General features: G+C 35.5%; 3 protein-coding genes across 12 annotated transcripts; 1 reads left to right on the top strand and 2 right to left on the bottom strand.

The window, feature by feature from the left end:
* Nucleotides 1–6: 6 nt before the first annotated feature.
* On the bottom strand, nucleotides 7–12,805 carry LOC109110352 (tubby protein homolog). 2 transcript variants are annotated; one of them, XM_042767547.1, is made up of 14 exons: nucleotides 12,770–12,805; nucleotides 3,922–4,011; nucleotides 3,800–3,843; nucleotides 3,352–3,508; nucleotides 3,017–3,247; nucleotides 2,809–2,928; nucleotides 2,526–2,663; nucleotides 2,221–2,405; nucleotides 1,700–1,858; nucleotides 1,494–1,606; nucleotides 1,301–1,415; nucleotides 1,116–1,214; nucleotides 580–751; nucleotides 7–447 (listed from the first exon to the last, which is right to left on the bottom strand). In XM_042767547.1, exons 3-14 carry the CDS (start codon nucleotides 3,839–3,841, stop codon nucleotides 314–316), a joined length of 1,665 nt encoding a protein of 554 aa, XP_042623481.1. In that variant the 5' UTR covers nucleotides 3,842–3,843; nucleotides 3,922–4,011; nucleotides 12,770–12,805; the 3' UTR covers nucleotides 7–313. The 2 variants fall into 2 exon arrangements, with proteins under 2 accessions (XP_042623481.1, XP_042623480.1); XM_042767546.1 differs by lacking the exon at nucleotides 12,770–12,805 and having other exon boundaries at nucleotides 3,922–4,335.
* Nucleotides 5,773–11,329, top strand: LOC109098610. Of its 8 annotated transcripts, XM_042767541.1 has the most exons (8): nucleotides 5,773–6,018; nucleotides 6,424–6,458; nucleotides 6,571–6,625; nucleotides 6,895–6,981; nucleotides 7,487–7,587; nucleotides 8,286–8,381; nucleotides 8,538–8,762; nucleotides 8,847–11,329. In XM_042767541.1, exons 3-8 carry the CDS (start codon nucleotides 6,602–6,604, stop codon nucleotides 9,904–9,906), a joined length of 1,593 nt encoding a protein of 530 aa, XP_042623475.1. In that variant the 5' UTR covers nucleotides 5,773–6,018; nucleotides 6,424–6,458; nucleotides 6,571–6,601; the 3' UTR covers nucleotides 9,907–11,329. The 8 variants fall into 8 exon arrangements, with proteins under 8 accessions (XP_042623475.1, XP_042623473.1, XP_042623472.1 ...); XM_042767539.1 differs by lacking the exon at nucleotides 6,424–6,458 and having other exon boundaries at nucleotides 6,571–6,821; XM_042767538.1 differs by having other exon boundaries at nucleotides 5,773–6,458.
* On the bottom strand, nucleotides 11,567–21,513 carry LOC109109560 (arylsulfatase G-like). 2 transcript variants are annotated; one of them, XM_042767548.1, is made up of 11 exons: nucleotides 21,283–21,513; nucleotides 19,102–19,289; nucleotides 18,855–18,902; nucleotides 18,260–18,371; nucleotides 18,008–18,142; nucleotides 15,106–15,302; nucleotides 14,941–15,021; nucleotides 14,616–14,724; nucleotides 14,419–14,539; nucleotides 14,230–14,320; nucleotides 11,567–12,957 (listed from the first exon to the last, which is right to left on the bottom strand). In XM_042767548.1, the coding sequence occupies exons 1-11, from the start codon at nucleotides 21,498–21,500 to the stop codon at nucleotides 12,680–12,682; spliced, it is 1,578 nt and encodes a 525-aa protein (XP_042623482.1). In that variant the 5' UTR covers nucleotides 21,501–21,513; the 3' UTR covers nucleotides 11,567–12,679. The 2 variants fall into 2 exon arrangements, with proteins under 2 accessions (XP_042623482.1, XP_042623483.1); XM_042767549.1 differs by having other exon boundaries at nucleotides 12,713–12,880.
* Between the last annotated feature and the right edge of the window lie 1,763 nt (nucleotides 21,514–23,276).

Genomic DNA, 23,276 nt, shown 5'->3' with positions numbered 1-23,276 from the left:
TGTAAGTTGGTGAATGTAACTTTATTAAGAGTAACTGTATAAGACCAATAGCTTTCTTTTTTCATGTAAACAAAGGAAAATATTTGCTTAGACTTGGAAAACAAACAATTATATTTAGCGATTAAAGAGACAAAAAATATGTAAGAAATTCATACATTGTATGTCTAATTATAGATTAATATTTAGTAAAATGGATAAATTATCCACTGTACATTGTAAAGTTCATTCATTTATGACTGCAAGAATATTTCGAATCTAAAATGAATGCAAAGTTTCCCTTTTTCAAAGAACAGGAAATACAGATGAATGAAGCTCATTCACAGGCCAGTTTGCCATCGAAGGAAGACAGAGTGATGGCAAATGCCTGCAGAGCACACATGGGAAAGCTGTAGTCCATGGAAAACACATCTTCTGCTACCCGCCCGAACTGCATCACTATGTAGTCCTCTGGAGAGAGATAATCATTGACATTATTAGAATTAGGTATTGTAATATTTTTCATATATTATATGATATAGCAATTACAAACACAAAGACAGAGATGCAAAATGAGTAAAAGAAGGATAACCTCTCACTCACCATTATCTGGATGGACAATCTGAAAGTTTTTCACAGATGCCTGAGTAACTCGGCCATGGAAATTGAGCACGTACGACTGCGTTTGCTCATTCCAGCTGGGTGATTTATTTACAAGGGTGACAAGATTCTCTTTGTTACCATTCTCATATCGGGTGAGCAGAGACTCCAGCTCCTGGGACATGCAAAAGAGATTTCATTTTCATTATATATGCATATATAATAAAACAGCGGATTCGATCACTGAACCAAACACATAATTACTTAGAAAGAGAAATAATGTATTTTACTTTCTTCATCTGAGTGAAGTGTGACAAATATTTCTAAGACATAAAGAACAATACAACAAACAAACAAAAAAACAGTTATTTAAGATTGTAATAAAATTTCACAGTATTATCATTCATGCTGAGCATAAAACATAAAAAATCTTTCAGACCCCAAATTTTTAAATGGTAGTGTATATCAAAAAGAAGAAACCTAATATTGCAATTGATTAAAAAAAACTGATTAACAAGAATCCAAAACATAATACTCACACTTTTTGGCTGAATGACAACTCTCTCATCATTCTCATGCATACCAGGAATAATAACTCTCATTTTTCTAGGTCCTTTGAAACCCAAAACATTTTTCTCCTGCGTGACAGTAAAGAAAAAAGAAGGTTTAAAAATATATATACTGTAGACATCTTAAAAAAATAAGCACACAGTTAGCATCTTACATAACATATTGCTGCTAGCTCTTGTCGCAGTGTATCCGTTTCTTTAATGAATGGTTTCCTTTCTGGATTCTCGCCATTATCATACACAGTGAATTTAGTCCCCAAGACATTTGATCTGAGGATACAATTTCTATATTTTAGCAGGGGCAGAATTGCAAACAATATTTGTGATACACACTTTAATTTTACTGACCTTAGTTTGCCTATGTAGCTGTCAGTATCTCTGGATAAATCGGTGGGATCGATTGATATCAAATAATTTGAAGTTTTGCACTTCTTTCTTTTTCTTCCAGCCATCAGAAAGACCTGCCCATCCGAAACATTGGACAAGAGAACAATGTTAAGCAATGAAAAAAGACATTATTTTGTATATTTTACTTTATTCACACTTCTGCTAACCCTTTTCCCATCCTCCTTTTCCATGTGGAGGTAATATGTGGGAAAGATGCCTTTCTCCACTCCCCTCCTGTCTCTGGTGATCCTGCACTGAATAGTCACATCTCTTGGAGCAGGACGCATGGCAAACTGTTCCAGATCCTCCAAACACATCGGAGAGGACTGAACAAGAAAGATAAAACAAAGAATATCAGGGTTATTGTATTCATTAAACAAAAACCATTAAAATGTAATTTTCAATGCTTGAAATAAAATATCAACTTAAAATAAAATAAAATGATTTAATAAAATAAAAAATAAAAATTATTTAAGCACTAAAATAACTAAATCTATATAAACTTAAAAAAATGGAAAAGTAAAATATCTAAATAAAATCTAATTAAAAATATTAACAAAAAGTATAATAGTATATCAATGATACTAAAATTATACACACACACACACACACACACACACACACACACACACACACACACACACACACACGTACAACACTATATGAATGAATTTAGACTATGTCTTACTTTTCCCATGTCCAAAGAATCACTGTCAGAGGAAGGCTCTTTAAAGTTGGAGTTTAAAGAAGCAATATTGTCATTATTTTTTGCTCCTTTTTTAGACTTCTTTGGTGTTTTTTTAGCTTCCCTCTTCTTGTCCTCCTCCTCTTCGTCCTCTTTTTCTTCCTCACTGTCACTGAGGTGACATCTCACTACAAAAACAGAAAACTAATAATAACAATCAGGCCACATCAAACGAAACAAAAAAGGTTAATACGGAGATATATATATATATATATATATATCATTTTTATATAATGAGATTTTTATACTTGGTTTCGGTTGTTGTTTTTTCTTTGGTGTTGGAGGGATGGGGCTCTTTGTCCAGTCTTTTCTCTCATCTTCACTCTCTGATGCAGGTTTTTTCTCTTCATTAATATTGATTTCCACAACTGAATCAGTCTGAATTGCTGGAAAATACCATGAGTTGGAATATTAACAATGCCAATGTCAGGTTATTTCCTATTTATGGATGAGGCACTGGGCTGTGCTACAGGAAATGGCCTTTAACTTGTATCATGTTTAACAATGGAGACACATCTCCGGTGCACTTACAAGACTGCTCTTCTGTCCTCACTTTCTCCTTAGATTCCTTTGTCTTTTCCTTCTTCTTCACTGTTTTTTTCTCTTGCCCTTCGTTTTCCTCATCTTCTAAAGCAGGTTTGGCCTCAAGTACTAAAATATGCAGTGCAACAAAATGTAAAGGCGCATCACACTAAGGCAGATACAAAAGTTACAACTGAAAATGGGAAAAAACACTTACATTTTGTTTGCCCTTTTTTCACACCCTTCTTCTTAGTTTTCTTTTCTCCTTCCGTGTCTAAAGTGCATTTAGTGCTGTGTTGCGGGCTGGTCTCTAGATCGATTTTCTTAGTGATGACCGGAACAGAATCAGCTACCTCTTCCGAAGCCTCTTCTGTCCTGGACGAAATGGTCAGTTCTCCTAAACAAATCTCTTCCACCGTGTTTTCATAAATCTCCTCAGGTTGCATGTCTGATAATAAATAGGCAGGTTGTTATTTTCTGTAAAACTCTAAAAAACAACAATTACATGTTAACATTAAGGCTCTGGTTTCTATAGAGTAAGTGTTTACGAACCACTGAGAGCAATGTTGCTCTGAGATTGGCTTATCAATAAAGCTGTATCGTCAGACTCAGCTTTCTGTTTGCGTGTCTTGGGACGGATGTCATGATTAGCTGTGATCATCCGGGAATCTGCCCTTCTTCTTTGTTGTTTCTTGATTAAAAGCGAACGCTATGAGAGTTGACATGATATAAAGTGATGTTAAACATCAGAGATATATATATATATATATATATATATATATATATATATATATATATATACACACACTAAATGTTAACTACCCAGTAATGCCATAAGTATAGATAGATATCATCAAAACATAATGGAGTAGAAAATCTATAGGATGTTTTTAAGCATGACAAAAATGTCAAAGGTTAAAAAACTACATATTATTGATAAAATAGGTAACACAAAAGTATAAGTAAATGACTAATCAAAAGACACTAATTTCTGAGATACCTGATTGTCCAGCTTCTGTTGTCGGACTTCTGCGTCCTCCATTTCTTTTGTTGGTAAAGAACAAATATCAAAATTTGGTAGTATACAGATAATCCACTTTGTTATTATTGTCATAAACTCACCAGCCAGAATACACACTCAAATCAGCGATCAAATGAAGCCGAAGTCTCATCGTCTCTGTCTGTCTCTGCAGCTCCATATGACATCCCCACCTGCATGCAACAGAAGCTAAAGAAGATTACAGAGGATAAAGTTCTTACACTCAAGACACCACCTTCATCATTACTGACATCAGACACTATTTCACGACTGAAAACAGCACCAGTGGCAAGATATTGGTAGTATAATACCAGAACCATTATATATTTCTGAACCTTGCAGTCAAAATAAGCATTTTATGCAAGTCTTTTGCAAGACTAAACATTGTTTACACAAGCACTGGTCAATTTTGAGATTTTGCTTCCTTAACTTGTCTTCTTTCAGACTTGTGGAAAGAAAACATCCCTAATACACAGTCAATTAACATTTTATTACACTTTATCTATTAGTGTCTCTAGATTTCAATTACAATACATATCTTTAAAAGCTGTTTTAAATTAGTTTTTTCTCATGCACTGAGCCAGATATCTCCACGTAAGTAGCAGTTACGCCAAACATTCCAGTTTTATTCTCTTCTATATTCTTAAAGGGATACTCCACCCCAAAATGAAAATTTTGTCATTAATCACTTACCCCCATGTTGTTCCAAACCCGTAAAAGCTTTGTTCGCCTTCGGAACACAATTTAAGATATTTTGGATGAAAACCGGAAGTTCTGTGGCTGTCCCATAGACTGCCAAGTAAATAATACTGTCAAGCTCCATAAAAGGTATGAAAGTAGTCGTCCTCTGTGTCTCTCCATATCACCGTATGCTGTGTATGCTGTTTTGTGTCATCCGATGTGCTGTTTCTACGTGTATTTAGCTTTGATTTGAAAGAAAACAGTGCATCCTTGTGGCACGGATGACACAGAAGAGCATACTCAGCATACAGTGATATGAAGAGACACAGAGGAGACTGTTGACAAAGGAATTGTCGTTATTTTATAAAGTATAGTATTTTATAAAATAAAGTCGTTATTTTAGTTTTCTTCGCTTACAAAAAGTGTTCCCGTCGCTTCATATAACCCAGATTGCAGATCTGATGGCAAATTTTCATTTTGGGGTGGAGTATCCCTTTTAGGTTTTATATACTGTGGGTGTTTGTTAGGCTACTGTATCATTTGCCAGATTTACAAAATATTTTTTTAAGCTATTGACAGTTTTTTTCTGATCTATGCAGTAATAAAAAGAAATATCCAAAATACCCTCTGTAAAACCTTTAATATTGCAATAAAATGAAACAAGGATTTTGAACCTTTATTCAGTGTTCAGTTGTAAAATACTTAAACTAGTCTTACAAGTCATCCAATTCTTTTTTTTTTTCTTCTTTAAGACTGGTCATAACTTTGTTTAAGTTGGTTACACAGAAAGTTGAATCAAAAGAAAATGATTGATTATCCCTTGGCTAACTGCAAGTTGGTCAGACTAGTTCTTAACAGAGGCTAAGTTTAAACAACTGGCCCCAGATTTCAGGAAATAATTGCAAAATAGTACATATTTAATTACTGCAGCTAATATCTCATTTGCATATCTAAACATAACATTTCAGAAATATTGTAGTACAAAACAACTGCCTTATTGTCCTTTGATTAACATGGGAAAGGATATTTATTAGTTAAAATGTTTACCATTCACCTGAAGTATCTTGCTTTTATTGTACTCTACAAAGAATACATTTTCGTTACAGGGAAAAGATAAACAGTAGCCTACATACAAGCTGTGTCTCAAAACCTAGTGACCCTACTGTACTTGCTTGTTTTAGCATCATAAGCATAACTCATAAGCAGACTAACTTCGACCCGTACCCTAGATGGCAGTATCTCACCTCAGCTTGTTTATATATTTACAGCTGAAGAAAAACGAAACCGATCACGTTACTCGCATACTCTCAATAATGTTTTGACGTGTTTTTAATCATTCTAATCGGTTTTATCTGTATGACTTAGTGACTTCAAGAAAAAACACATTTTATTATGGACGGATGGGATGAAGGTACGAATTTTACTATATTTTGACGTTCGCGTGAGCGCATTAACTTGCGCTAACCTGAAATACAACCTGGAAATACAGCACTATTACAGTAAGTATCTATCTTCTAGCTATTCTCTAGAGTAACAAGTGCTGTGACAGATAACAGACAACAGGTTATCGAATTAAAACCCACTACACTAATGCCAAAGTATTCCTCTACACAGGTTTGCTTTAAGTAACTTGTTCAGTTTCAATGCATTTACTCAGCAATCACGGGTGAATCATATTATTGACCACAGAACTGACAGATAATCATCATGATTAATGCCTGTTTAGAGGAAGAGGAAGGGCAGATGATTCAACACAAGAGTTAAAAGAGCAAGTCAGGAGATGTTTGTCCCTTAGATACTCAAATCAACAATTAGTGATGTTTTGGAGAGTAGACAGTACCAGGTCTGAGGTATCTTTTGATTTCTCCCTTTATGGATTTGTAAAAATATCTCCTTTCCTCAAGTTATGGAAAAACAAAGACAGAAAAGACAAAATCATGCAAGTTTAAAAAAAAAAAAAAAAAAAAAAAAAAACTAGCAAACCATGCATGATCAGGGATGTTTTGTTGTTGTGGTTGATGACTCATGTTGCAGTGACCGTTTTTCCACAGATGTCCACTGTGCCGTGTTACCTCTGGTAGGATGATCAAAAGTCAAGAGGAGGATGTAAGATCTCTTTCTTATTCTATCCACTGTGTCTGTGTGATGTGCAATGACAGATCTGAATATTGCACTAAAGCAATGAGATCTTATGGGTTTAAGTCATACAGACATTGAGACATAGCAGATTACAAACCAGCTGATTTGACACAAGAGGTTAATGCTGTTGATAACAATGGACCACGGGGCTGCTTTTTTAAAGGTATAAAATGCCATAAATGTTTGATATTTTTATACTTTGGTCTTGAAAATGTTTCTCTGACTTTCTTTTAAAGGAATTCATTGCTGTGAGAGTTCAGGATCCTCGCGTTCAAAACCAAGGGTCGTGGATCTCATATGTGGACTTCAGAATTTTCCTTCATGTGAGTATTTTTGCCTCAAGGACTTATTATATTACAAGATTACAATCTAATAATGTGACTCTCTCCAAGTTCCAAAAGCTTTTTTAATACTTCTTTGTATAAGAAAACATATTTAAATGTTAAGATGAATTTATAAGCCATTTAATTTTTCCCTCCAATTTTTAAATTTACAACTGTCTGTAGTCCTGTATTGGTTACAGTATTGGTGTTGATTAAATCACAGCCATGTCCTCATTTCATTTTTCTATTTTCTATCTATTTCATTGCTTTATTTGAACATGGTTTTCAATGAACATAGTTTGTGTATATTGATATCTAGAGGGCAGGGTGGGCTGTGTCTGATATATTGTACATAATGCACCCTCTTATAACACCATCTTAATACTGGCAGATATATCAGTCTTTCGCTAGTATATATGTTTTTATTCTAATGTTGTTCAACGCATGTTTTTGTCTGCCCTGGTATTCTCTGATCTGAATTTGGTCACTTGGTTTCTGTCACCAGACAAACAGCAAAGCATTCACTGCCAAAACATCCTGTGTGAGGCGGCGATACAGTGAGTTTGTGTGGTTGAAGAAAAAACTGCAAAAGAATGCTGGTTTGGTGTAAGTTCCTTTGCACAAACCAATAACTTTATAGCTGCATGTATATATCAGGCCAATATATATATATATATATATATATATATATATATATATATATATATGCTTGAATGTTTGTGAGCCCTTCAGAATCTTCTATATCTCTGCATAAATATGCCCCAAAAGATCATCAGATTTTCACACAAATTCTGAAAGTTGACAGAGAATCCAATCAAACAAATTAGACAAAAATATATACTTTGTCATTAGTTTATTTTGGAAAATGATCCAATATAACATCTGTGAGTGGCAAAAGTATTTGAATCTCTAGGATTAGCAGTTAATTTGAAGTAGAAATCAGGTGTTTTCAATCAGTGGGATGACTATCAGGTGTCAGTGCCTGCCCTGTTTTATTTGAAGAACAGGAATCTATCAAAGTCTGATCATGTTTGTGGAAGTGAATCATGACATGAACAAAGGAGGTCTCTGAGAATCTCAGAAAAAGAGTTGTTGTTGCTCATCAGGTTGGAAAAGGTTACAAAACCATCTCTAAAGTGTTTGGACACCACAAATCCACAGTCAGACAAATTGCATTAGTTGCAAAATTGCATACTATACCTGAAGCAATAGTATCAATTTGCCATGCAGTAGGGACTTTTTATATATATATTCCATCTTTTTGTGTATCTTTAGAGTTAAACACATTGTTGTATTTCCCACAGGCCTGTTCCTGATCTGCCCAAAAAGTCTTTCTTCTCATTTATTAATGATGAATTCATTGAAAGGAGGAGAAAAGGTCTTCAGAGCTTCTTGGACAAGTCAGTTCTAGTGTTTTATTTAAAATCTTCTGGTGCTTTCTTCTTCCAAAACATTTAAAAAATGGGAGAATTAGAAATAGCATGTAAAATAGTACAGAAATGTTCATTTTAACACCCAATTTTCTTGAAATAAAAAGCTTTCGTCTTCCTGTACAGAGTGGTGCACATGACGGTATGTCTCTCAGATAGCCAGCTCCATCTTTTCCTGCAGACTCAGCTTCCTGTCAAGCACATTGAGGACTGTGTGCAGGGTCACACCCCTTACACTGTGACAGAAGCCATTCTGACCTATGCTTCCTCTAACCGTGGCTGGGTGCAGGAGGAAGGGGGCGGGGCCCAAGAATTATGGCCTACCCCTGTTCCATATGAATCCGTAGAGAGGTAAAAACCAATCGCAATGACATAAAGCACATGATAATGTAACATTAATATTACCTCCTCCTAATGATATACATCTCTTTACAGCCCTGCTCCTCACCTCCCTTCATTACAAAATCCAGGAGCCACATCCAGCGGACCCTTAAGTGAACTTACAGTTGTTTCAAACTCCAAGTCGAGACCGAATGATGCAGAACAGACTGCACTTGACCTGAAGCAGGGAATTGGCCATGAGCAGCTGCCTCAAGAGGGAGAGAGTTACATTACATTAGTAGTTGAAGTCCACCCGAAACGTGTTGTTTCTGTTGAAACTGAGGAAGAGGATGGACACACTGGATCAAAAGAAACGCAAAGGCTTGATAGAGATGCCAAAGATCTACAAAATGATGATTGTGGCTATCTTGCTCCACAGATAGATGGACTCACTGAAGACAAGATTCAGCTAGGAGATGCATGCAATGAAGAAGATCTTGATCAAGAAACAACTGTTGTCGAAAATGCAGTAGACGTTACCTCAGTAGACGGAGTCATCGAGAAAAAGATTCTTGATGATTTCAGTGAAGTGAAGAAGGGAAGTCAAGATGTTGGACTTGAACAGGACAGCGATGTGAGACAAGCCCCTGACAAGGTCCTTCATGAAGAAGATCCAGGAGTAAGGATCCATAATAATGACGTTACTAAAGATCTCAGTGCTGTTGAGGAAGACAGTGCTGAGAAGGTACTTGAAACCGCAGCTACAACTGTAGATGTTTCACTCCATGATGCTTTTGAGGAGAACACACCAGATACTGAAGGTCAAGATAAAGCTGGTATAACAGAGGTACATGCAACCCAGGAGAATGGAGTCAGTGATGAAGACTGCAGCGAAGATGCTGCTGTTCAGGAAGAGAATGAGATGCATGTCGGGGAAGTGAACAAGTTCAATGCAAAATGTTTTCAGCCTAGCAGTGCCATTTTGATACTTGAGGGAATTGAGGAAGCAGTGAGCACGCAAATGGCCCCCGTGACAGAGCCTGTCAGTAACCACGATGCAAATACCGCTGATGTCAACACACTTGTTTTACACACCATAGAGATTGATACAATGCATTGTCACGAGATGGACAGTCATATAATCATCACTACCCACCAACTAGATACTAATTAATTCCTATTGGAAATTAGTACAGTCATGGATTGGACACAGTGTTTAAAAGAGTCCTCCCTTCGGCTCTTTCCCAGTTATCATCCAAGACGTTTTTCTCAAAATGAGTGAGTGCATGTAACCATAAAGGGAGGAACACTTTTTTTTTTTTTTTTTTCATTGATCCAACAATGTTGGCGTGTTCATACTGTTTACATAAGATACACTGAATGATTAGACGGGCTGTAGTTTTTCCCCACAAACAATGTGATCAAACAGATAATGCACTGACTGATGTGCCATTCAGGATTGTGAGCAAATTGCACATGCAACGAATAGTTATGAATCCATGGTAGTGGGCGAGAAAAAGCAGCGCACATCACTATAGCACCTTGATTCTTAAATTCTCTATTCTTAATGAAAATATTCCTGTGTTTGTATGATTTTAGCAACAGCAATTAACCCATGACATGTTGCTGATCTATTTTAGCATTTTCAAAACCCGATTTTAACTGACATGTCACTTTCTAAGGCACTTCCCTTTTTTCATCTAACTGTAAAAATATGTTGCTCACAGATGTTTGCTCTACTGGAACTTTGGGTAATTTAAGGGATAGTTCACCCCAAATTGAAAATTGTCAATTTAGTCACCCTCATGTTCTTCAAAACCTGAATGACTTTTGGAAAATTTTCCAATATTTAGAAAAATGTAAGTTTTTTTCTGTCCAATGTTGTGGACCCAATTGAATTTCATTGTACAGTTGAAGGATTCTTCAAAGTATCATGTTTTGTGTTTAAATGAATTTCATGAGGGTGAGTAAATGATGACAGAATTTTTATTTTGGGATGAACGATCCTTTTAATATAATTAAAATGCATTGGTTTATTTAGTGTAGGTGGCTAATGGCTGTTAAGATTTTTTTTAATTATTTTTTTTATTTCAGGGTCTTTGGTTTTTAATTTCCTTGTTTCTTAATTTATGGTCAAAACACTAATTTCCATACAGAAATTTTATGAGCTAAGGAAAATAACCCAAATTTGTCAGATATTACAGTGCACATTGTTTACAAAGATAATATATTTTATTTTCCCCATCTTTTTCCCCATCTTTTTCCCCATGTTGCACTAGGTCAAGTAAGGTGTCCGTTGACTGTTCTTATATATTCTGCTGTGATATTCTGTTTAGTGGCTGCTTGTAATACAAATGGGAACAGAAATATACTCAAAAGGGAATTGCTTGTTGCTTAATAGGAAAGGATACCTCTTTATTTTCTTAGATAATGTGATCTCTTATCACACACAGGTTTTGTTATTTTTATTTCCCCAACTCAGCACAGTAAGACAATTAAAAAAAGAAACAGAGCAGGTGTTCATCACTGTATGAATGTTTGGATTCACCAGTGTGCTTACTAACAGCAAATGAATAAAGAATGAGGTGGAAATGAAACTCAGTGTCTACTGATTCACCTGAGGGAACACGTTAAGTGCATTCACAGTACAAAACAATAACAGTATTTTAACTGACCAAATAAGTTTAAAAGTGGCATTGGACAGTTCATACATGGGAGCAGCCAATGGAAATTTAGTTCAATCTAAAACTGCATTTTAAAATAAGTTATTAATGTAATATTTATGTTCAAATTTATATGAAATGCATAAATTGGATATAGTAATGTTTGTCATTTTATTTCAGAAACATTTTTAGATTCATGTCAGGAATGCTGGTAATATAATTAATGAGTGAGATTTTTTGGGTGGTGATTATCAGTCATGTGATAAGTTAATATATTTAGTAAGTAACAAAACAATGATGTCAGTTTCTTAATCAATCCAATAATAAGTTATGCAGTTACAGTTATGGCAGAAGTATTACCACAAGATGGAGACATGGTATCAAACTAGGGAAAGTGAAAGTTATTCCCCATTTTGTCATTTATATAAAACTCATAAGATATATAAATATATTTTCATCTATTTGTATTTGCATCTCATACAATCATGTATTTTAACTGTTTAAAATATATGCTTCCAAAATATAAAGCCACCTATAAAATTATAAAGACAACATGTTTTTTTTCCCAAAAATTAAATAATTATTATAAATCATTTTTATTTCCTTTGTACTAAAGACTACTTGGTATTTGGTTACAATGTATTTTTATACCCACTTTAACAGTAATGTGAGGTGCACAACCCTTTAAAACAGAATAAAACTGATTTTTCATATTAAAAAATAGAGCTGTCAAAGGAATAAAACAGATATTAATCTCATGATTTCTTTAGAAATATGAAGATCAGTGATTGAAATTACCCCCTTACAGGCCCCTGTTTGAAAACACCTGGGTCCAGTTGCATAAACTGCTTAGACTAATATTTAAAAAATTAGTCATCTTTTTTGACTATAATTTTTTTTAAGTCAGTTACAAAAAGTTAGACTGGCCCAATCTGAGTCAGAAAAGTAAGGCTGGTTACCTCTTGGCTAACTGCTAGTTGGTTAAACTATTTCTTAAGACACAGTCTTAACATAGTGGCCATGTTTATGCAACTGGCCCCTGGTCTAGCTCATAATGAAAAAGCAGAATTGAAATGTACTGCAACATCTTGGAAGCTATAGTTTCCTGTTACACAGCCTTAGCATCACAAATCAACAACATATCTAGTGCGGTTTTCTGGGACACTGCGTTCAATATTTGAACTATGGTCTTCCCAGTGTAGGAAAAAACAGTGCTTTTAATATGTTGATGTGATCTAACCCATTGACAAACAGTGCTGAGTTCAAGGCTGAGCCTGACTGACCTCATTTTAAACTGTGACATCGGCAGGTGGGGTTGTGTGGCTGGCAGCAGGAGACTGCAGCCGGAATTACAGTGTAGTCGGCCAATGATACCTTATCTGTGGCGATGTCCCATAGCAGAGCCTCCCTCTCTCTCTCCACTTCCTTCAGGACAGATCTGTACTCATCACTCTCAGGGTTCAGAGGGGTCTCCTCTGCCTCGTCCTGTGAGAGGTCAAATATCAGAGGGGGGTCCTGATACTGCTGTTGTCCACTTCTTCCACCGCATGTCACTGATCCAACTGAGAGAGCACATCAGAACCATTATGCTAACCAATACCAGCATAGTAAAAATGCCATTGGACAGTTGATACATGGGAGCACTCATATATATGTATAGGTAGATTCCACATTCCATGTTACATTACATTTTTAAACAAGAAATAATTAGTTTAAAATGTCTGTTTATTTGTTAATTATAAGAAAATATTTCTTAATTTATTTCACTAATACATTTTTAAACATAATTGAATTTTCTTTTACATTTATTTATTCTATATATTTATCAATAAAAAAAATGTATTATTTGGTGTTACATTTAATTATATTTTTAAACACTAATTAAATACTTTAAAATGTTTACCAATTTTAAAACGTGACTTTTTTTGATTTATGTAAATTTTAATACGTGTTATTTTGTATTTTATTCTTGTTAAAAACCAATAAACATTCAGTTAAAATAAAAATAATAATGTGATGTTTTAGTTTTATTTATTTTATTTTATTTAATTTTATTTATTTATTTTACATTTAACTGTGTGAATTAAAACATACATTTAAATGAATTAAATCAACTGTTTAAAATATGAACAAAAATATGAAATTAAATAGGTTTAAAATAAGTCTATGTATATGTCAATTCAAAAAATATATCTATTTATTTACAGTTGTCACAATCTCTAGCTGGAGTTCCTGTGAGCTTCGGTAGAGGGCACTCCATTACAGACTCTTTCCTCTTTTACCCAGACTTCATTCCCCAAAATCCTTTGCCTGGACTCATTATCACTGATTGCATTCACCTGTGTCTTGTTACCTCATCTGTCTCACCTTGTTTAAAGCCTGGTCTTTCACATTGTTCAGAATTGAATGTTTAGCTCATGTTTACCTCCAGTTCCTGTGGTTTTCTGAGTTTCCATGGTCCTCGTTGCTTCCCTTGTTTTTGACCCTGAACTGTTCCTTGTTTTCTGATCGTTTGCTGCCTGCCCCGACCTTTTGCTTGTGTATTGGATTACCCTTTTGTCTGTCCTGGATTATACCTGTTTGCTGGTGTTTGACCCTGCCTGTCTGACCACACTTTTAATAAAAAAAAGTGTCTCCCACATCACAGCAGTTTTATGCTTGAATTAATAATCAGATTTTTTCATTTTATTTTTAAGTGGACATTAAGTCCTCAATAAATTAAAATAAGTCTATTTATTGGTCAGTACGATAAATTATTTATTTACAGCTTTATTCTTGAATACATTTAAATTTTTCATTTTATTTTTAAGTGGAAGTCTTCAATAAACAGAGACCTGTGATGTAAAATGCCTTGTGATGTTTTAGTCTGATGGTTTGAAGGTCACCAAATTGTCCTGCAGCTCCGCTGTTTGGATGCATGAGACTCTGAAGACAGTGACAAGAATTTACAGAAAGCCAGTTAGAGCAAATTTCACAAATGTTTTTTGGTCTATAAAGTGGTGTGTCATCCAAACAAACTGTACCTTATGCGCTGTGTCAGAGTCGTTGAGCAGAATGTCAGTTATATCATTGCCGTCATAACGTCGATCTGATGGTGGTTTTACACCAGCCAGGGAAAGGATAGTTGGAAAGATGTCCAGACCACTAAGGAGTTAAAGCCAGTTATCATACAGTGAAAACAAAACAATCATGCTACACAATGTTCGTCATTTCCCAGTACCTCAGCAGGGCTCTGCTGGTGCTGTTGGGTTTGATCTTCTTAGGCCATGCGACCACTGTGGGAACTCTATGACCTCCTTCCCATGTGGTTCTCTTGGCTGAGCCGCCACCTGCTCCAAAGAATGAAAACAGAGTATTACATGATAATTCGATTAGTGGGTTTGTTATCTAAAACAACTGAAGAGAAGTCATAAGTAAACATGAAATCTGCACCACAGAAAAAAAAATTAGATCTTCATTAATTAAATATCTTCTGGTTATAGAAATGACACCTTATAATATTTTCTATAAAAGGTAAACATTTTATACGAAAGTTTCTTCATTACCTCTGCTTGCCTGCCACTTTCCAACAAAAGGCCCAACATGCCCAGCAAACTGGCATTTCTGTTCCCATGGGCCATTGTCACCAGAAATTGATGCGTTGTATAAATAGTAAGCAAAGTTTTAACTAAAACAGCTTGTAATAGTGTAATAAGTGTAAAATAACTCACCAGTGAACCATATTAATGTGTTTTCCAGCTGCTCAGTGCTGACCGTCTGCATGATTGTCCCCACCAAAGAGTCCATGTCACTGAGGCTGGCTGTGAAAGGGTCTTGTGTCGTAACATTTAGGAAGGAGTTATGGAACAGTGGGACATGCATGTGAGCAAGAGCCACATACAGTAGGAACGGCTGCTTCTTAGAAAAGCTACACAGACACATTAACACAAAACATACGATATTACCCAAACTGTACAATAACAGAAGGATATGTTTGTTATAGACAGCAATATTAAAGGTTGAAAATAATTGTTTTCTATTTTATTATAATTTAAAATGTAATTTATTCCTGTGATGGCAAAGCTGAAATATCAGCAGCCATTACTACAGTCTTCATCCACCTGATCCTTCAGAATTCATTCTGATATTTTTGTGGAAACGGTGATACAACTTTTCAGGAGCCTTTGATGAAAAGAAAGTTAAAAAACATTTACTTTAAATAGAAATCTTTTGTAACATATAATTGTCTTTACTGTCACTTTTGATTTACTCTCAGTTTAATGCATCCTTGTTGAATAAAAGTATTAATTCCTTTTTAAAAATATTTAACTGACCGCAAATTTTTGAACGGTAGTGTATTGGTATCAGTTAATAGTTGATGTCTTTTCAGTTTGCATTTTATTCGTGTTTTATTTACCAAATAACATATACAGGTCCTTCTCAAAAAATTAGCATATTGTGAAAAAGTTCATTATTTTCCATAATGTAATGATAAAAATTTAACTTTCATATATTTTAGGTTGGTTGGAGTTTATATGGGGTTTTTCGTGTCTTTTATTGTTTTAATATTGGTGGTGCCCCTGTACAGCTCATGAAAACCCAAAATTCCTATCTCAAAAAAATTAGCATATCATGAAAAGGTTATCTAAACGAGCTATTAACCTAATCATCTGAATCAACTAATTAACTCTAAAACACCTGCAAAAGATTCCTGAGGCTTTTAAAAACTCCCAGCCTGGTTCATTACTCAAAACCGCAATCATGGGTAAGACTGCCGACCTGACTGCTGTCCAGAAGGCCATCATTGACACCCTCAAGCGAGAGGGTAAGACACAGAAAGAAATTTCTGAACAAATAGGCTGTTCCCAGAGTGCTGTATCAAGGCACCTCAGTGGGAAGTCTGTGGGAAGGAAAAAGTGTGGCAAAAAACGCTGCACAACGAGAAGAGGTGACCGGACCCTGAGGAAGATTGTGGAGAAGGACCGATTCCAGACCTTGGGGGACCTGCGGAAGCAGTGGACTGAGTCTGGAGTAGAAACATCCAGAGCCACCGTGCACAGGCGTGTGCTTTTGAACCAGAAACAGAGGCAGAAGCGCCTGACCTGGGCTACAGAGAAGCAGCACTGGACTGTTGCTCAGTGGTCCAAAGTACTTTTTTCGGATGAAAGCAAATTTTGCATGTCATTCGGAAATCAAGGTGCCAGAGTCTGGAGGAAGACTGGGGAGAAGGAAATGCCAAAATGCCTGAAGTCCAGTGTCAAGTACCCACAGTCAGTGATGGTCTGGGGTGCCATGTCAGCTGCTGGTGTTGGTCCACTGTGTATTATCAAGGGCAGGGTCAGTGCAGCTAGCTATCAGGAGATTTTGGAGCACTTCATGCTTCCATCTGCTGAAAAGCTTTATGGAGATAAGGATTTCGTTTTTCAGCACGACCTGGCATCTGCTCACAGTGCCAAAACCACTGGTAAATGGTTTACTGACCATGGTATTACTGTGCTCAATTGGCCTGCCAACTCTCCTGACCTGAACCCCATAGAGAATCTGTGGGATATTGTGAAGAGAAAGTTGAGAGACGCATGACCCAACACTCTGGATGAGCTTAAGGCCGCTATCGAAGCATCCTGGGCCTCCATAACACCTCAGCAGTGCCACAGGCTGATTGCCTCCATGCCACGCCGCATTGAAGCAGTCATTTCTGCAAAAGGATTCCCGACCAAGTATTGAGTGCATAACTGAACATAATTATTTGAAGGTTGACTTTTTTTGTATTAAAAACACTTTTCTTTTATTGGTCGGATGAAATATGCTAATTTTTTGAGATAGTAATTTTGGTTTTTCATGAGCTGTATGCCAAAATCATCAGTATTAAAACAATAAAAGACCTGAAATATTTCAGTTGGTGTGCAATGAATCTAAAATATATGAAAGATTTTTATCATTACATTATGGAAAATAATGAACTTTTTCACAATATGCTAATTTTTTGAGAAGGACCTGTAATATTAGTATCTGCTATTCATTGATTACTGGCCCGAACATGAAAATAATTGATTGAATTTTAATTTCAGTATATTATATTGATTTAAAGAGATTTATGTGAGGACTGCAGTGATACTAGCTTTGAAACAGTAACAGGTCTCAATTGTCTGTACGAGTACACAGCTGAAATGACAAATAGATGAGACTTGGTTGCACACAGCCCAACAGATGATGATCTATCCTTGGACTGTGTCAAAGGTCAGCACTGCAACTTCGCCTGCCCAGTAAACTTGTTTACAGACTAGAGACTTTATATTGACTGAACAAAGTCCCCTGCGAGTTGCAAAATTGTTTTTATAATCCATTTTTAATCAAGAATGTTTTTGGCTTCACACGTAATACTGAGCCTAAAACCTTTTGATTTCACATATGTTTTACCAGGACGTTCAAGAGGTTTAATAACCTTTAATAACAGTAATGATAACATTAATAGTACACAATTTTGAACAACAAAAACATGCAACAGAAAGTGCATTATTTGGAAATACTCACACACAAAATTTGCCAAAAGGCAGATTATTATGAAAATGAGCTCAGGTCGGTATTTAAATCAGATAGAATATATGTGTATAATCACAGAAGTGGTGAACACACCTGGTGGTGAATATCTGCTTGACTGCCGCTGAGGCATATCTGTTTTTAAGGCTCCATGTGTCCAAGGGCTGTTCAATTATTGTCTCATTTTCAAACAGAGGTAATGCCACTTCAGTGTAGCATTCTTCATGCTTCCTGTTGAGTGAAGATTTTACATATTTCAGTAAACATATGAAACGTACACAAAATCTCAGACTATACGGCACCTGATGTGTGTTTTGACTTAATGATGACCTGGATAGCAACACACACCTTGTTGTATATTGACTGTGGACACAGGGAGGACAGCTGGGAAGGTCGAGACCTGGTTTGTCAGTGCTGCCCATGTCGTTACTATAACAAATACCGAAGTAATAGTCAAAACCTGTAGTGTAAACATACAAAAGTGAGCATTTCCTCATGACATAGCTTCAAATAAATGCATAATGTTAGACAATAATTACAATTTCTATATCAAAATGTAATTTAATATGGAAAAAATGAACTCAATGTCAAGAAAACTTTTATTAAACAAATAAACAAATACATTTTAATGAAGTAATATAATTTGTTGTTTATTAATACATTTGTATTTCACTGTTTTAAGTAACATTTTCATCACTTGCAATATAATAAATGTGAAATAAATTATAAAAACCTTATTCTGTCAAGGCAGCATTTCTCTTTTTGATTTACTAAAATAGCTGAAACTAAAACTGAAATAAAAGTTAATAAAAACAATAATAATAATAATGTCAAAAACACACAACACACAATTACTAAAAATTTAACTAAACTTAATATGAATGTAAAATCTACAAATAAAAACTAATTAAAAAAATTAAAATATAAAGTTGCTGGATTTTACCTCTATGAACAGGACTGTAGGAACCATTGTGTCCAAGGTGCCATTTTCCTGTTTTAAAATCAATTTAAGCACAATAAATAATTGGAATTTAAATATTATGACATAATTAGTGGAGCTTTGTAGGCTTATTAGTTGCCATAGTGACAATGCATATTTGTTAATCAGGAGTCAATCACATCACAGTGTAGAGATCATTGCTTTCAGGATGTAATTGTTTTCTGCATGTTCTTCAAATTTCTGTGCTTACCAATAATGGCTGTGTAATAACCTGCATCATGCAGGACCTGAGCAAATGTTGTCTCATTGAGTGGCAGTCCTCTGACTGACCCCACTGCAAAATTATGAGTGACCCCATTGCGTAGCCCATGTCTGCCGGTCAGGAGGGTAGCACGTGATGGTGAGCATGTGGAGGCAGGAGAGTGGAAGTCTGTGAATCTGCAAATCACCAAGGAAAAGGTAATTTTTTTTAAATAGCACATTTAAAAACAAATAGTTTCTAGTATATTGAAGTACGTTCCCCCTTAAACTTCAAGCGAGAGCGCGGTATATGTAGGAGGAGTTTATCAGAGGATCTGAGAGTTCGAAAAGATTGCTGGAGAATGGCATCTACGCTAATATTAGTCTGTTTCTTTTTTATTCCGAGGTCACCATATCCACCAAATCCAGTCCGTATCCAGCCCAGATGGTGGATCAGCACCTAGAGACGACCTCTACAGCCCTGAATTTCAGCAGAGACCAGAACAACTAGATGAGCCCCAAAGACAGATCCCCAGTGAAGACCCTGTCTCCTAGATGGTCACTTGCGCCAAGACCACGGTACCAGATGAGTCCTCTGCACAATCTAACTTTGCTGCAGCATGGATCAACCTGCTGATTAATCTGGCCAGAGGAGAACAGCCCCCCAACTGAGCCTGGTTTCTCCCAAGGTATTTTTCTCCATCCTGTCACTGATGGAGTTTTGGTTCCTTGTCGCCTCTGACTTGATTAGTTGGGGACACTTAATTTCCAGCGATATCGTCGACTTGATTGCACAGATACCATTTAAACTGAACTGAGCTGGATGATGACATTACTGAATTCAATGATTAACTGCATTTAACTGAAAATTGAGTGTTTACTATTGTCATTTTGCATTTTTGACAAACTATGTTCCTATTTAATACTTTAAAGCTGCTTTGGCACAATCTGTATTGTTAAAAGCGCTATATAAATAAAGGTGACTTGACTTGACGACTTGTTGGTAGCTGAGAAGTTCAGACAGATATGACGGTGATACATCATTTAATGCTTTAAAAACTAATAATACAATTTTTAAATGGATCCTATACTGCACCAGTAACCAGTGAAGAGATGCTAAGACCGGGGAAATGCTTTCCTTTCTCCTAGTGCCAGTCAGTAACCTCGCGGCTGTATTCTGAACCAACTGCAAGCAATACAATAATGAATGGTTGAGACCCATATAAAGTGGATTGCAATACTCTAATCTAGAAGAGATAAATGCATGGATAACTCTCCAAATAGCAAAAGCAAAAGGATGAATATTTGATGACCAAAAAAAATCTAGATTACTAGTGATATCAAAGACAGCAACAGGAGGTCCAAATACAACAATCTCAGGTTTGCTTTTATTTAATTGTATAAAAGTTTCTTGAAGTCCAGCATTTGATATCTTCGAAACATTTGAAAAGGTCAGAATAAGAGTTATCAGGGCGAGCGTGATTTCACCAAGTACAACATGTTCCTGGATCAACATCCTTGTTGATCCTGGAACAACATTCCTATCAACCAATCAGAAATGAGGGACAACTTTTCAGGAAATATCTGTTTTAGGCTTACAATCAGGGTTAGGTTCTTCTACACCCTTGTTAATTGTTTATCATTTCCCACTGATTTTAGGAATAAATTATGGGTAGGGTTAGGTTTAGGGGTAGGGATTGGGTTAAGTCTATATTTTTGGACAATAATGTTGATCCAGGATCATCAAAAGATGTTGACATCACGGCAAAATCACGGCGACCGAGTTATCAGACCTAAGAGGGATGTAAATCTGTGTTTCATCAGCATAACAGTGATACGAAATATTATATTTCCTCATGACAGGAACCAATAGCATGTACAATCAAAATAAAATAGGTCCCAAAAGGGACCCCTGAGGTACCCCACGTGTGAGGGGTGCAGAGGGGAAGGATGAATCTTTAATCGTAACCTTTACTGATCTATCCTAAAGGTATGAAAAGAACCAATCCAATGGCATGTCCCGATACCAACTTCATCCCTTAGACGATTAAGAAGGGTAGCATGATCAACTGTCAAATGCAGTCTAAGGTCAAGTAATTTTACCAGACACAAGTGGCTATAATTCAATAATCATAATCAAGCACAAAACTGTGTCATGCATGGACAAATTATAGGCTAATGTTAACACTACCTCTTGCCCTTCAGCATTAATGAGTCCAGCCAGGGTTTTGGTGTGGAGTTGTTGGTGTGGTTCACCCAGAGGTCACCCCATCCAATATCATCGGCTAGGATAATGATGAAATTGGGTCGTTCCATTACCCCAGTTTGGTCTTCCTTTTTAATATGGCTTTTGATGTGATGAATCAGTCCAAAGAACAGAAGCAGTAAACAGAATCCAAACTGTGCCATTTTTAAATGCTATATCTAAAAAATAAGACATTTAAATTATGATTTATTTGACACAGTATTACTAATACTCTGATTGCTACTTAACATACTCAGACAAGAGGAAAAAACAACTAGAAAAACAGAATGATAAATATTTTAGGCCAATTAAATATCTTCAACAGGGAGTCTACAAAATGGTTATTATAGTTAAAGGGATACTCCTCCCCAAAATGAAAATTTTGTCATTAATCACTTACCCCCATGTTGTTCCAAACCCGTAAAAGCTCATTTCGTCTTCGGAACACAATTTAAGATATTTTGGATGAAAACCTGGAGGCTTGAGACTGTCCCATCGCCTGCCAAGTAAATAGCAGTGTCAAGGTCCATAAAAGGTTTGAAAGTGGTCATCAGAATACTCCATCTGCCATCAGACGTGCAATCTGGGTTATATGAAGCGACGGGAACACTTTTTTTAAGTGAAGAAAACAAAAATAATGACTTCATTCAATAATTCCTTTGTCAACGGTCTCCTCTGTGTCTCTCCATATCACCGTATGCTGCTCTTTTGTGTAATCTGCGCCACAAGGTTTTCACCAAAATATCTTAAATTGTGTTCTGAAGATGAACTGAGCTTTTACGGGTTTGGAACGACATGGGGGTAAGTGATTAATGACTAAATTTTCATTTTGGGGTGGAGTATCCCTTTCCAAAAAATTAAAAACAACAACAACAAAAAAATTGTTACTTGAAATAAAACAAATGTTAATTGAAATAAAATAATAAAAACTGAAACTTATTTCAACTCATTTTCATTTAGTTTAACTTGATGTACTAATATCTAATATAACTCAAACTAAAACTGAAATAGAATATATACAGATAGATTTAAAAATGACAAAACACACTACAAAATTACTAAAACTTTATAAATATAATTAAAACAGAAAAATAAAAACAAAATATTTATTCAAATAAACAAAATATGAATAAAAAATGAATATAGTAGGGGGCCAACTGATCTCAAACTCATAATGTTTGTGAAAAAAAATGCATTAACTTGAACTTCCATTATAAAAGTAGTCTAAAGGGGAAGAAAAAGAATGATTGATACAGACTGACCTGTGTACTTAATGTTAATGGTTTTTGTTTATTTTGACCTAATTTAACCCATTCATGAACATGCCTTGGTTTAGGATGGCTAGGGCTGCTGGTCCAGATTTATTGTTTTTAATGTTTTTGGTATGTGTTTTGGGGGCTTTGTTTTGTTTGTATATCTGAGGATTTGTTTTGTTGTTATGCCACTACAATTTAATATTTTTACTGTATTTTTTTGTTTTTTTGTTTGTTTAACCCTTATTTTACTATCTAGCTTTAAATGTATATCTATTATTTTTTTATTGCATATAAAGTGGATAACACTAAAGATTTAAAAATGGTTCATTTGAACATAAGAAGTCTTTTGCCTAAAATGGATCTACTACGTGCTTGGGTAGCCCAATATAATCCGAATATTATTACACTGTCAGAGACATGGCTGAGTAGTAAGATTTCTGATTTCTGAAATTAAACTTTGTGTACTTTATAGAGCAGACAGAAATTCCTGGGGTGGTGGTGTGGAGATATGTCTCTTCTAATCTGATATCAGTGTTAATTATAGCCTCAATCGAACCTAGATGTTTTGAATGTCTGTTTGTTAAAGTAACATTATATCAGAATAAATATTTAACTACTGGAAGTATATATAGAACTACCTCTGCACCTGCTGAATCATTCAATTTTTTTTTCTACCATTGACTC

The sequence above is a fragment of the Cyprinus carpio genome, chromosome A12 (assembly GCF_018340385.1).
Source record: "Cyprinus carpio isolate SPL01 chromosome A12, ASM1834038v1, whole genome shotgun sequence".
Classification (NCBI taxonomy): domain Eukaryota; kingdom Metazoa; phylum Chordata; class Actinopteri; order Cypriniformes; family Cyprinidae; genus Cyprinus; species Cyprinus carpio.
This window is presented reverse-complemented; position numbering and strand designations above follow the sequence as displayed.

Excerpts from the sequence above, each read along its gene's own strand:
- LOC109109560 (XM_042767548.1), bottom strand. The coding sequence starts at position 21,500 with ATGGCACAGTTTGGATTCTGTTTACTGCTTCTGTTCTTTGGACTGATT. Across the intron at positions 19,290-21,282 it reads TTAATGCTGAAGGGCAAGAG|ATTCACAGACTTCCACTCTC; the intron begins GTAGTGTTAACA and ends GGTGATTTGCAG. Across the intron at positions 18,143-18,259 it reads CACAGTCAATATACAACAAG|GAAGCATGAAGAATGCTACA; the intron begins GTGTGTGTTGCT and ends TTCACTCAACAG.
- LOC109110352 (XM_042767547.1), bottom strand. The coding sequence starts at position 3,841 with ATGGAGGACGCAGAAGTCCGACAACAGAAGCTGGACAATCAG. Across the intron at positions 1,607-1,699 it reads AAAAGGAGGATGGGAAAAGG|GTCTTTCTGATGGCTGGAAG; the intron begins GTTAGCAGAAGT and ends TCGGATGGGCAG. Across the intron at positions 448-579 it reads GATTGTCCATCCAGATAATG|AGGACTACATAGTGATGCAG; the intron begins GTGAGTGAGAGG and ends ATCTCTCTCCAG.
- LOC109098610 (XM_042767538.1), top strand. The coding sequence starts at position 6,337 with ATGTTTTGGAGAGTAGACAGTACCAGGTCTGAGGTATCTTTTGATTTC. Across the intron at positions 6,982-7,486 it reads ACTTCAGAATTTTCCTTCAT|ACAAACAGCAAAGCATTCAC; the intron begins GTGAGTATTTTT and ends TTCTGTCACCAG. Across the intron at positions 7,588-8,285 it reads CAAAAGAATGCTGGTTTGGT|GCCTGTTCCTGATCTGCCCA; the intron begins GTAAGTTCCTTT and ends TATTTCCCACAG.